Genomic DNA, 12966 nt, shown 5'->3' with positions numbered 1-12966 from the left:
GGCCTGTAAATTAGTGCAAGAAACATTGTAACGGTTGATCCACTTTATTGTGATTTTTTTTCTTTTCTTTTCTAGATGTGAATGAGTGCTCTGGTGGGTTTGGTGGTGCTGGTTACCAGCCCTGCTCCTACGGATGTCAAAACTCACAGGGAAGCTTCTCCTGTGGGTGTCCTCAGGGTTATACCAGCGTGGCTCAAGGGTAAGACAAACCATCCGACCAGTCGGACCTTTACTTGTTGCGTGTCGTGGCCGAGCGGTCTGGGTCACCGGACCCAAGCTCTGGTGTTGTCAGGTTTGAATCCCGGTCATGACACTTGTGTCCTTGAGCAAGGCACTTAACCTAATTGCTGCGTTAATTATTGGGAATGTAGTGCATTCTGTTCTACTAACCAGGCTGCCATGTGGATGATACCCATGCCTACAATCCTTACGGACTGTGAAGGGGGTAACCCTGTTTCAGCCCCAAGAGTAGGTGGCATTGTGCCCCTGGTGACAGTTGATTATGGTCCATTTTCAAATATTTAAGTTTTGCAAAGTACATGAATTTGGGGCTATATTTAAAATAAAATAAAATTTATGAAATGATTTTGGACAAATCTGACATGGTTGTGTTGTCTTTTCAGTGCTTGTGTATCAACATACGGACGTGGTTACGGACAGCAGCAAAACTATGGTCAACCTACACAGTCACAGTACGGCCAACAACAGTACGGCCAACAACAGTACCGCCAACAACAACAACAACAGTATGGCCAACAACAACCACAACCACAGTATCGCCAAAACGGACAACAGTCTTACGGTCAAACAGGCCAGACCCAGCAAACCCGAGGCACTGTTCAGAAGCCCTGCTACCACTGTCAACTCAACTCTGGTAGAACAAGACGAGATGTGGATGCTGCCCTCGATGTCCCAGATCTGAACGACACCGTGGCGATCGAGAATACGCTACCCATCGAGGAAACTAATAACACGGTTGAAGTGGTCCCGACCAACAGCACCGAGACGGCAGAGAATTTCCTCGGTGTCCACGCCAAACCAGGAGCAGTTGTGTCTCTAAAGCTGCCAATCCACATGGCGCGACGACGATTCCGTGTGGCTAGATTCCTGACGGGTTATTCAAAGGACATCGGTACGATGGAGTACAAATTGGTGACCGGTGACGAGGGCGGGTTCTTTATCATCCAAAACAAGCAGGAGGGTGTCGCCTTGGTGCGCATACACAAGGCCATCAAGAAACCCACCGTCTTCAAGCTGGAGGTCGAAGGGCAATTGAAACCAAAGGATGAGGAAATTGCTGAGGCGCTACCGGAGGAGATGAGTAAATCCATCATGTTTGAGATTGAGGTACACGTCGTAGCTAGTGTGGAGTAAGGAAATCACCGGAGTACATGCATCTGTGATTTTTACGTCATAATTGGTGCTATTTAACACTTGGCTGTAAAAGTCTTAGGACCCTTTTTTTAATTAATGGTCTTTTTTTTTTTACAAAGAAAGAAAATCATTATCCCAAAGGATTTTTGGTCAGAAGGTGCTTTTAAATAATCTGTCTTAATACTGTATCGGCCGGCAATGCTGTAGTAAAGACAATTTTAAAAATTAGATTTGTTAGATGTAGTCCACTATGCATTAACATGTTTAGGCTAGTTATATTTATATTATTCAAATAATTTGTTTCTTTTCCGTTTTTTGGATTTGTTAACAGCAGTTTAACTAGGATGGTGAATCATAGTGTTGCTTTGTAAATACGCTCTTCTGATCATTCTTATTTCAGGTTTTTATACTTAAAAGGCTATTTTTTATCTGTCAAGTGTTAAAACAGGGTATGTTAAAAGAGAAATAGCAACCGCCTGATAATCCCTCAGGCCGGGTCATTTCTCATAGAGCTGAAAGTAACAACAGCTAAGGAAAAACAAGAACTAGTCACAAACAGTACATAGCGAAGAAATTGTGGCCGGTAAGCAAAATAATTTGTTTGGCTTTGCCATTTTCTTTATGGGAATTGGCCACAGTGTTGAGTGCTGATTACAGTTTATCCAAAGTTGGGCATACCATGTTTCCACCAAAACTGTCTGAGCGAACTTGGTGGGAGGGTTGGAGTTCGACTTGACTGAGCATTTCAAAATCTGTCAATATTTATAGCGTTCTCAATTACTGTAAAGAAACAATATTGAATCCAGTGTGATCACTGCCATCTATTGTAGTAGAGGCGTCATGTTTTGAGGCATTATAACATTCTTCTGATGAGAAGGTATTCTGATGAATACTGTAAAGGGGGTCTCTTCGAAAATATGATGCTGTAGTTTGTAGAAAAACATACCATCGGTGTTTTCAAACACGTAGACAGGGAAACCGTGTTTTCTTTAAAAATACAGGGTGGATCTGGGGTCGAATTCACAAAGAGTTAGGACTAGTCTTAACTTATAAGAGATATTAAAAAACTTAAGGCTAGTCCCAAGTTATGTACCTCGTCCTAACTCGAGATAAGACAAGTCTTAACTCTTTTGGATATCCACCTCTGTAGTGTTATTTTAAGGGTGGGGTGGCACTTAACAACCCAAGGTATGCATGTTAGCCCTATGAAATTTTGAACTTCCGTTTTAATTTGTCGGACTGGGTTGTTGCATAATCATTGTTCCACGCCCCTAGAATCCATCAGTTTAATAATCAGGCTTTGTATTTTGTACAAAAAAATTCCAAAGTTTGTACTAATACTTAGACTTTATATAAATTTTGACGCTTAATAAGTATTTTTTTTAAATTTACTTAAAAATGAAATGAAGAAGGAAAAAAAATAACAAAAAATAAAATATATTCCTAATTAACAAGGGACTTTTTTATGCGTAGCTTTTACATAGTTTGTTTTAACAATGTTGTTAACTCGTTCGATGGATATGTTAAAGAAATCTTTCAAAATAATGCTGCACTTTTTTGTAAAATTGACATTTTTGATTTTACGTATGATAGCCGGTCAGCCCAGAGCAAGCTGACAATGGAAGAATTGTGTTTTATGAACCAGATTGATAACCAATTATCACACAAATATATTTGCATACTTATTTTGTTTTGTACTTTGGCCTTTGACACAAAGCCTACACGATGTTGTTGCGTTTGCTGATAGTGGAGTCAATAAACATGCATATCATTTGATTAAGACCATGGAGTTATCTCGGAGTTGCTGTGGTTATGAAACGAACCAGCAATTTCAACAGTACATGTACATGTATGACGTTTAGATCAAAATGAAACTACCGAACAAAGACATTGAAAAAATAGGGCGACTGCAAATATAGGGCTAGATAGCTCAGTTGGTTAATCTAGAGGTTGTCAGTTAAAATCCTGCTCTTGTCAATTTTTCTTTTTTCGATACTTTCAAATAAAAATTAAACAATTGACATATACTGTAGACTTGTCAATGTTTCCACCATTGTACAACTTGGTTGATTGTTGGCAAATGAGAGTTTTGCTGCATGAATCTGATGATAAAAAAACCAAAATGGCTACCCTATGACAAAGGCCAACACAAAACAAGAATTAGCCGCAACTACAAAATACAGCTGTTATCTGGAGTGGCATCAGGGTACTAAACTTAAACTAAATGCAGGGAAAGATAACCATGTGAAAATAACGTAACCAGATTACAATGTATAATAATCACTAATAAAAAAAAAATTAAACAGAATGTGTGTGTACTATGTAGTACTAATTTGTTTACATACTTTGTTGTAAAGAATAAAGGAATAAAAGCTACCTTTGTAGAAATCAAGATTGTGTCCGTTTTTGAATCATTGCAAGATTGTTATTATTCTTATGGGGGCACCAGAGTTTGGGGTTTGAATCCTGGTCGCGACACTTGTACCTTTTAGCAAGATGCTTTACTATAATTGCTTCTCTTCATCCAGGGTTACAAATGGGTACCTGCGATGGGGTAGAGGTTGATATTGTGTATATAAAAGCCTTCAGAGCACCACGACAGCTCGAGGCTGTATAAATGTACTCCCCAGGGAGCCAAGAAAGATTAAAGGATGTTGTTGGCCCGATGACCAGGGCACTAATGTATTGTGAAATGTGCGATATAAGAATTTTTAAAGATTTTTTTAATTTGAAAAGTGTCGTGTTGAATCCGACAGCCAGTTTCATTACCATGGCCTTACTGGTAATAGTCGACCGGTATATTTCCCCCCCCCCCCCCCCGAGGGTTAATCCTAATTTTACGAATGGAAGTGGATTTTGTTTTTGAACCATATCCGTTTCAAATTCTGTATCAAAACACTACAAATATTCAGAAGTTTTAAAAGCACATCTACTCACCATTGTCTCCAAGTTTTGGTCTCTGTCTCAAACCATCATACCTCCATCTCGGACTTCCTAGCTCTCGACTACAACACTGGATCAGTTGTCCAATATTCGTATTCCGTGTTCTCAATTCATTCCCGATTTAATCATTAAATTTTTAACTCCATATTTCTAAGGAGTTCTTAAAAAATAATATGAGTAAACGAATTCGCAGATCACAAACTGATTGATTATAACGGCAATTCGTCAACAGTCTTGGCATTTCAATGAGGAATTTTAATAATAATAATAATAATAATAAACCGTATTTATATAGCGCATATCACTAAAACAAAGTCCCTATACGCTTGATTTTGATCAGTTACCCAAGCTCATCAATTTCAAATTTTGTGTAGCCGGTGTGGCATGAAACTATGTCCTCTATGCGATACTATCCAGTCCAAGAAAGAGGGTGCGTAATTAAGGGCCCATCTTTTTTCTGCCACATATTGGATATGGGATATTCTCATGTACCAGTCACAGATGTAAAAAGAATTGCAGAGAGATTGTTGTTTTCAATCTCTGATTCCGCATGTTGAACAAAAACTACACACACTATTCCTGATGGCCCACTCAAAAGCCCGATTCATAATTCTCCTGCAAATGTTGACGTCACAGAGAAATTTTGACAGTAAATGATCCACAAGAGATGCGAATTAGCGACGTCAAAATTTGCTTCACATTCAAATGAAGCACGAACCATGATTTCCATGCTTGTAATAACTGACGAGTTGAAGTCTTTCCGGCTACAATTCATAAATTGCTTTAAATAATTATCTTTACAGTTCATGTTCGCATTTACCCTGAAAGTGTTTAAGGAGAAACTATTAGCTTCTCATAATTCAAATCGACAAAGTTGCTATTTTGTGCAGTATTTAATTTTGGCTAAAACAAACTGTTCAAAGTGGATTTCATCAGATTCCTTTGTACAACACTTTCAGTAAAACTTAACCATGAACTGTAAACTAAAAATCAACGTTTACACTTCTGTCACACAAGGCATCCACATTTTGAAGAATCACAATTTTATTTGGGCACAAGACATTGTTTGAAATGACTTTATGCTACTAAAGTGGTCCTGAAGCATGCACTGCAGTTGTTGCCTATAAAGGAACACGTTGCCTTGGATCGGACGAGTTGGTCTATAAAAAGCGTTTGAAACCGTTTGTTATGAAATGCATATGGTTGGAAAGATGTTTTAAAAGTAGAATATAATGATCCACACAAGTGCCACTCAAAATTGCACGGTTTTCATTTTACGTCGCGAACTAACACGGTCGGCCATTTATGGGAGTCAAAAACTTGACTCCCATAAATAGCCGACCGTGTTAGTCGACGAGGTAAATAGAAAACCACGCAATTTCAAGGCATATTTGTGTAGGTCATTGTATTCTACTTTTACATCTTTCTAACCATATTGATTTTATAACAAACGGTTACAGAACGCTTTTCAAAGACCAACTTGACCGATCCAAGGCAACGTGTTCCTTTAAGTCAAAAAATAGTCATGTTGAAACAGTTTCTACTTTTAGCTTTCACTTTTAATGCACTTTCCCAATTATGTAACTCAATTATTTTACGCACTTAAAAACAGATTTGTCTTGCCTTTTTTCCAAACAATGATTTTTTATCTCAACTAACATTCATCAGTTGACTGAAATTGATGAAAAGTCCAACTTAGTGGAGAGTCACAAAATAACACATTTTCATATCAAGATTTTCTGAACTTGATGCATGTGATTTCAGAAATTGTTTCACTTTTCAAAGTTCATGAAATGATTGGCATGTTTGAGCCATCGTTTGAAAATAAAGTCTTTCAGAATTTTATGCAGTAAATGGCAGGCAACCCAGGATATTGGCGTCAACAGCTTGAATAAGCATAGTTTCTTATAATGCAAACCGACCGTGTATTTTGTTTTTATAAAGTTGATCACTTTTCTCAAGTCAATGCAGGGCTCAAATTTCTGCTTGTAATAACGAAACAGCAGGGTTTGTAGCTCAAAGACCAATATCACAAGACAAATAAGTTTTACACGTTTTGTTATGCTGCAAATGACATCCACGTTGAAATGAGCCCTGCCAAGGCATCTAGATTTACTGAATGCTTTTAAATGCTTTCTATTTATTTATGAACATTTCAAAACGCAGTTGAACAAAATAGGTGATCAATTTTGTAAAAAATGTGTTATGATGATTTTTCCCAAAAAGTTTAAATACTTTTCGAGTTGTACTATGCATAACGCTGAATTCTTTTTGTTTTATCAATTAAGATCCCCTTTTCAATCTGTTCAATCTTATTTATAGTAGCGTATTTCATGCGAGTGGTTAAACAAATCACTAACATGGTTTACTGACACCCACCACGAAGACGAAGAACCAAGTGAAGTGTGGATTCTTTCTGGATGTTGTAATCGGACAGAGTACGGCCATCCTCAAGCTGCTTTCCTGCAAAGATGAGACGCTGCTGGTCTGGGGGAATGCCTTCCTTGTCCTGGATCTTAGCTTTGACATTCTCGATGGTATCACTCGGCTCAACCTCAAGAGTGATGGTCTTGCCTGTAAGGGTTTTGACGAAGATCTGCATACCACCACGAAGACGGAGAACCAAGTGAAGTGTGGATTCTTTCTGGATGTTGTAATCGGACAGGGTACGGCCATCCTCAAGCTGCTTTCCTGCAAAGATGAGACGCTGCTGGTCTGGGGGAATGCCTTCCTTGTCCTGGATCTTAGCTTTGACATTCTCGATGGTATCACTAGGCTCAACCTCAAGGGTGATGGTCTTGCCTGTAAGGGTTTTGACGAAGATCTGCATACCACCACGAAGACGAAGAACCAAGTGAAGTGTGGATTCTTTCTGGATGTTGTAATCGGACAGAGTACGGCCATCCTCAAGCTGCTTTCCTGCAAAGATGAGACGCTGCTGATCTGGGGGAATGCCTTCTTTGTCCTGGATCTTAGCCTTGACATTCTCGATGGTGTCACTGGGCTCAACCTCTAGGGTGATGGTCTTGCCTGTAAGGGTTTTGACGAAGATCTGCATACCACCACGAAGACGAAGAACCAAGTGAAGTGTGGATTCTTTCTGGATGTTGTAATCTGACAGGGTACGGCCATCCTCAAGCTGCTTTCCTGCAAAGATGAGACGCTGCTGATCTGGGGGAATGCCTTCTTTGTCCTGGATCTTTGCTTTGACGTTCTCTATGGTGTCACTCGGCTCAACCTCAAGAGTGATAGTCTTGCCTGTAAGGGTTTTGACGAAGATCTGCATACCACCACGAAGACGAAGAACCAAGTGAAGTGTGGATTCTTTCTGGATGTTGTAATCGGACAGAGTACGGCCATCCTCAAGCTGCTTTCCTGCAAAGATGAGACGCTGCTGGTCTGGGGGAATGCCTTCCTTGTCCTGGATCTTAGCCTTGACGTTCTCGATGGTGTCACTGGGCTCAACCTCTAGGGTGATGGTCTTGCCTGTAAGGGTTTTGACGAAGATCTGCATACCACCACGAAGACGGAGAACCAAGTGAAGTGTGGATTCTTTCTGGATGTTGTAATCTGACAGGGTACGGCCATCCTCAAGCTGCTTTCCTGCAAAGATGAGACGCTGCTGGTCTGGGGGAATGCCTTCCTTGTCCTGGATCTTAGCTTTGACATTCTCGATGGTATCACTGGGCTCAACCTCAAGGGTGATGGTCTTGCCTGTAAGGGTTTTGACGAAGATCTGCATACCACCACGAAGACGAAGAACCAAGTGAAGTGTGGATTCTTTCTGGATGTTGTAATCGGACAGAGTACGGCCATCCTCAAGCTGCTTTCCTGCAAAGATGAGACGCTGCTGGTCTGGGGGAATGCCTTCCTTGTCCTGGATCTTAGCTTTGACGTTCTCGATGGTGTCACTGGGCTCAACCTCTAGGGTGATGGTCTTGCCTGTAAGGGTTTTGACGAAGATCTGCATACCACCACGAAGACGAAGAACCAAGTGAAGTGTGGATTCTTTCTGGATGTTGTAATCGGACAGAGTACGGCCATCCTCAAGCTGCTTTCCTGCAAAGATGAGACGCTGCTGATCTGGGGGAATGCCTTCTTTGTCCTGGATCTTTGCTTTGACATTCTCGATGGTGTCACTCGGCTCAACCTCAAGAGTGATGGTCTTGCCTGTAAGGGTTTTGACGAAGATCTGCATACCACCACGAAGACGAAGAACCAAGTGAAGTGTGGATTCTTTCTGGATGTTGTAATCGGACAGGGTACGGCCATCCTCAAGCTGCTTTCCTGCAAAGATGAGACGCTGCTGGTCTGGGGGAATGCCTTCTTTGTCCTGGATCTTTGCTTTGACGTTCTCGATGGTGTCACTGGGCTCAACCTCAAGAGTGATGGTCTTGCCTGTAAGGGTTTTGACGAAGATCTGCATACCACCACGAAGACGAAGAACCAAGTGAAGTGTGGATTCTTTCTGGATGTTGTAATCGGACAGGGTACGGCCATCCTCAAGCTGCTTTCCTGCAAAGATAAGACGCTGCTGGTCTGGGGGAATGCCTTCTTTGTCCTGGATCTTAGCTTTGACGTTCTCGATGGTGTCACTGGGCTCAACCTCAAGAGTGATGGTCTTGCCTGTAAGGGTTTTGACGAAGATCTGCATACCACCACGAAGACGAAGAACCAAGTGAAGTGTGGATTCTTTCTGGATGTTGTAATCGGACAGGGTACGGCCATCCTCAAGCTGCTTTCCTGCAAAGATGAGACGCTGCTGGTCTGGGGGAATGCCTTCCTTGTCCTGGATCTTAGCTTTGACATTCTCGATGGTGTCACTGGGCTCAACCTCTAGGGTGATGGTCTTGCCTGTAAGGGTTTTGACGAAGATCTGCATACCACCACGAAGACGAAGAACCAAGTGAAGTGTGGATTCTTTCTGGATGTTGTAATCGGACAGGGTACGGCCATCCTCAAGCTGCTTTCCTGCAAAGATCAGACGCTGCTGGTCTGGGGGAATGCCTTCTTTGTCCTGGATTTTTGCTTTGACATTCTCGATGGTGTCGCTGGGCTCAACCTCAAGGGTGATGGTCTTGCCAGTCAGTGTTTTCACAAAGATCTGCATGATGTTTTTTCTGCAAGAAAGAAACACAAAAATTGAATATTTAGTTTTTGTATTTCAAGTAACAGTCACAGTTCACTTTCCAGAGTACTTTATTGTTACATTTCAGCCAAGGTAGGTACATTCTACTATATTGCTCAAAATAATATTTCCATCTTTAATGCTGCTTTTTGCTTAGGGTTGGGGAATTCAGCGATTCTTTATTCCAACTTTTTGAAGAAAATTTCAATCCAGAGAATAACAAAAATATTCAATATTAAAAAATAATTAATCAAGGTCTTTGTTTAGCAAGACCAAAATCTGGATCTGAGAAGCATTACTTGCAGTAACAATTCTCAAATCTTAGAAATTGAATTCTATAATGTTCAGTATAAACTCAAGGTTATTTGTAACTTACTATTTCTAATGATCATTATTTCTGAAAGAATAAATTTATATCAGGTAGCCTACGCCATTTGTAATGTGTCAACAAATTTCAAATGTATTCAGCCATCACAATTCTCTGAAATGAATCATCATCGATTGTGCAATAACTGAAAATGTATTCACCATTCATTTGTGGGATGTTTTGTGAAGAGAATTTTTTTATAAGTTATCAGTAAACATCAATAAAGAAATGAATAGCCCTAATAACGGAAGGTATTGAATTATTTCAATCACAGCTTCTTGAAAAAAACGTCCAAAATTGCTGTACGGCGAGTATGTTTCGCTCAGAATTTTTACTGTCTGGGTTAAAAATCCGGTCGAAGTATCCACTGCCAATTTGGGCAACAATCATTGGCGATTTTCAAAAAATATCTTCAATAAAACTCATTTCTTTCTTGAAAACATAAAAACAGCGGTTAAATATAACAATTCGGGTTAGATTGGCAAAATTAAATGGCTTTAATAACCCTCTTTAAGAATGTATATTTTTCTTATTTTTAGGTTCGCCACTTCCTTCTTCAGTTTTTGCATTTGATACACGGCCGACCGAGTGAAACACCCCCCAAAACAACTAAATTCAAAAGAATTCTCACAGGCTTATAAATCAACAACAATAACCAGACTTTTCCTGAAGATACATTGTACAAAATTAACTCAAAGTTTTAATAAATGGGGGAAAACTTACCTGCAAAAAGCTGCAAAAGTTACAATGTAAAATTGCTCAAATTTAGAGTTGCTGTTTTCTATATTATTGCATGTATATTACTGATGCGTCGCTTCAATGTTGATTTTATATAGCGTCAGTATCCTCATTCTATTGGTCCTTCTTGGTCACATGCTAAAATTCAGCGTTCTTCGTTGGTTGGTAAAAATAGAACTATATCTCCAAGCGGAAGCAGCGTACCGTGAATGTGTTTGGTTCCCTGACTGTTGTATAATAGAATGTACGAGAACAAAGAAGGGCGCCAGAGAGATTTCTAGAAATTTCATTGTGCAGGAGGTGCATTGTCATCATCGTAACACGCAATGACGTAGCGTAGTGAATCATGTGTACACTGTATGAGTGGATATGGTTATGTACGTTGATGATCAGCATATCCTCCCTATCAAAAAATTACTATGATTACTTTTGTGTATTCCTGGAGTAGGCCTAGTATATAGTGTAGACATTATAAAGTCTTTCATAATATTCTTGCGTAAAGGTTCTTGCCACCGACTGGTGCGGCGTGACCCAACTCTGCTCGTTTCAGAAACTAATGGGGGGAAGAGAGAGAGAGAAGTAAAAAACAAAACTATATTAATACACATCAAATAAAAAACCAGATTTCATAAAAATACAAATTGAATAAAGAACAATAGAAATGAAAAGGAAGTGGATGTGGTTACTTAAAGACAGTGGACACTATTGGTACTGTCAAAGACTAGTCTTCACAGTTGGTGTACTTCAACATATGCATATAATTTTAGCTCAATCGGTCGTCGAAGTTGCGACATAAGAAAGAAAAAACACCGTCCTCGTCATACGAAGTTGTGTGCTTTCTGATGCTTGATTTCGAGACCTCAAATTCTAAACTTGAGGTCTCTAAATCAAATTTGTGGAAAATTACTTCTTTCTCGAAAACTACGTCACTTCAGAGGGAGCTGTTTCTCACATTGTTTTATACTATCAACCTCTCCCCATTACTGGTAATCAAGAAAGGTTTTATTATGATGATAATTATTTTGAGTAATTACAATAGTGTCCACTGCCTTTAATAAATATGCACAATCATTTAGACAGTCCTCTTTCAGGGAATCTGCACCGGAAAAAGTATGGTCATATGAAAAGTTGAGAGAGAGAGAAATAAGAAACAAAACAACAATACAAACAATTAATAACCACTGAGTTGAATGAAAAATAGAAAGGAAAACTTTGAAGTGGATGTACAGTGGGTCACAATCAGCAAAACCTGAAAAGTCATGATTTTGTTTATATAGAGAAACTTCTCTGTCCTTCTCTAAAAACTTCTCAAGAAGAAAAGATGCTCTGTGAATTTTAACAGAATTGCGGATATAATAAGGTGAATAATCATGGACATTTTGGAGCAAGAACGTTCGGTAACGGTTCCGGCCATGGAAACTTGCTGGCACGGGATTGTCACAACAAAGGCACCATTTCTAAAGGTCGTGTATAGACTTGTTTTCTGTCAACAAAACGTCCTTGATGGTGCCAATCCCTGTATGAACTCTGATAAACAAAAAAAACAAAGTTTATCTCACGGCCGTGGTGGTGGTGGGCGCACGTCATTGGGTGCGCGCTTACATGACGTCACGGTTGCAAATACTGATGACAAACACAAAATCACTGTTGCGTAAACTCAATAACAAGTGTTATGTACATTTTCTTGTTCAAAGGTCAACGAGTAGGGCAGGTCATGATTATTTCCACCATGCATGCCATTGTGAAGTTAGACTCACCCGAAAGAGTGCGCCACCAGCAGCATGGAGGAGGTTAGCAAGGTACCATGGAGGAATATTCACCCGAACATTCGAACATTCGATTGACTACTGTAATACTTTAGTCCCTAAAGTAATCGTCAAACCACTCAGTCAGAAGTTCTCGAAATGACTTTGTTGACGTTTATACCACGAATTGTCGATCAATAAAAATTGTTATTGGCCTGCTGGTAAAAATTGTCACAAGTTTCAATCTAAAGGCATAGAACATGGAGTGTTGTAATATTTTACAAGTGCAAACAAACGTAAAACCCGTGATTACATTGGATCATGGAGGTAGAAATGATTGGATGGAGCTTTGAGTGTGCTGAGCCATAATTTGACCATGGAGGTAGTCTACCTCCATGATTTGACCCATGTCAAATACCCCGCGCCGCCGCCGCTCCTATCGCCCCCACCGGCACCCGATTACACGCCCACCAAGAATACGGTGTACCGTGTGTCACAAAAACAGCGCCCTCACTATACCTACATGGTACAAGCCTATTAATTAAATTTCGTATTAATTTTATATCATGTTTTACCTGGGCCAAATTTCACTATCATTAAAACTGATTGGCAGAACTAATACTGATTAACAAATTTCTCTGCTAAGCACAAAATGAACAGTCGCACGGTGT

General features: G+C 39.9%; 2 protein-coding genes across 3 annotated transcripts in view; one reads left to right on the top strand and one right to left on the bottom strand.

The window, feature by feature from the left end:
- LOC117296145 (fibrillin-2-like) overlaps positions 1-2432 on the top strand; it is a 73742-nt gene extending 71310 nt beyond the window's left edge. For both annotated transcript variants that reach the window (XM_033779024.1, XM_033779025.1), the window contains exons 61-62: positions 76-199; positions 624-2432. In XM_033779024.1, the coding sequence (XP_033634915.1) occupies positions 76-199; positions 624-1374 (875 nt within the window). In that variant the 3' untranslated portion in view covers positions 1375-2432. The remainder of the gene's footprint in view (positions 1-75; positions 200-623) is intronic.
- Positions 2433-5854: 3422 nt separating this feature from the next.
- Positions 5855-10621, bottom strand: LOC117296146 (polyubiquitin-C). Its single transcript, XM_033779026.1, has 2 exons — positions 10536-10621; positions 5855-9437 (listed from the first exon to the last, which is right to left on the bottom strand). Exon 2 carries the CDS (start codon positions 9425-9427, stop codon positions 6683-6685), a length of 2745 nt encoding a protein of 914 aa, XP_033634917.1. The 5' UTR covers positions 9428-9437; positions 10536-10621; the 3' UTR covers positions 5855-6682.
- Positions 10622-12966: the final 2345 nt, after the last annotated feature.

Source organism: Asterias rubens, chromosome 10 (assembly GCF_902459465.1).
Source record: "Asterias rubens chromosome 10, eAstRub1.3, whole genome shotgun sequence".
Lineage (NCBI taxonomy): Eukaryota > Metazoa > Echinodermata > Asteroidea > Forcipulatida > Asteriidae > Asterias > Asterias rubens.
The sequence above is the reverse complement of the archived record's forward strand: the minus strand, read 5'-3'. Positions and strand labels throughout refer to the sequence as shown.

Excerpts from the sequence above, each read along its gene's own strand:
- LOC117296146 (XM_033779026.1), bottom strand. The coding sequence starts at position 9,427 with ATGCAGATCTTTGTGAAAACACTGACTGGCAAGACCATCACCCTTGAG.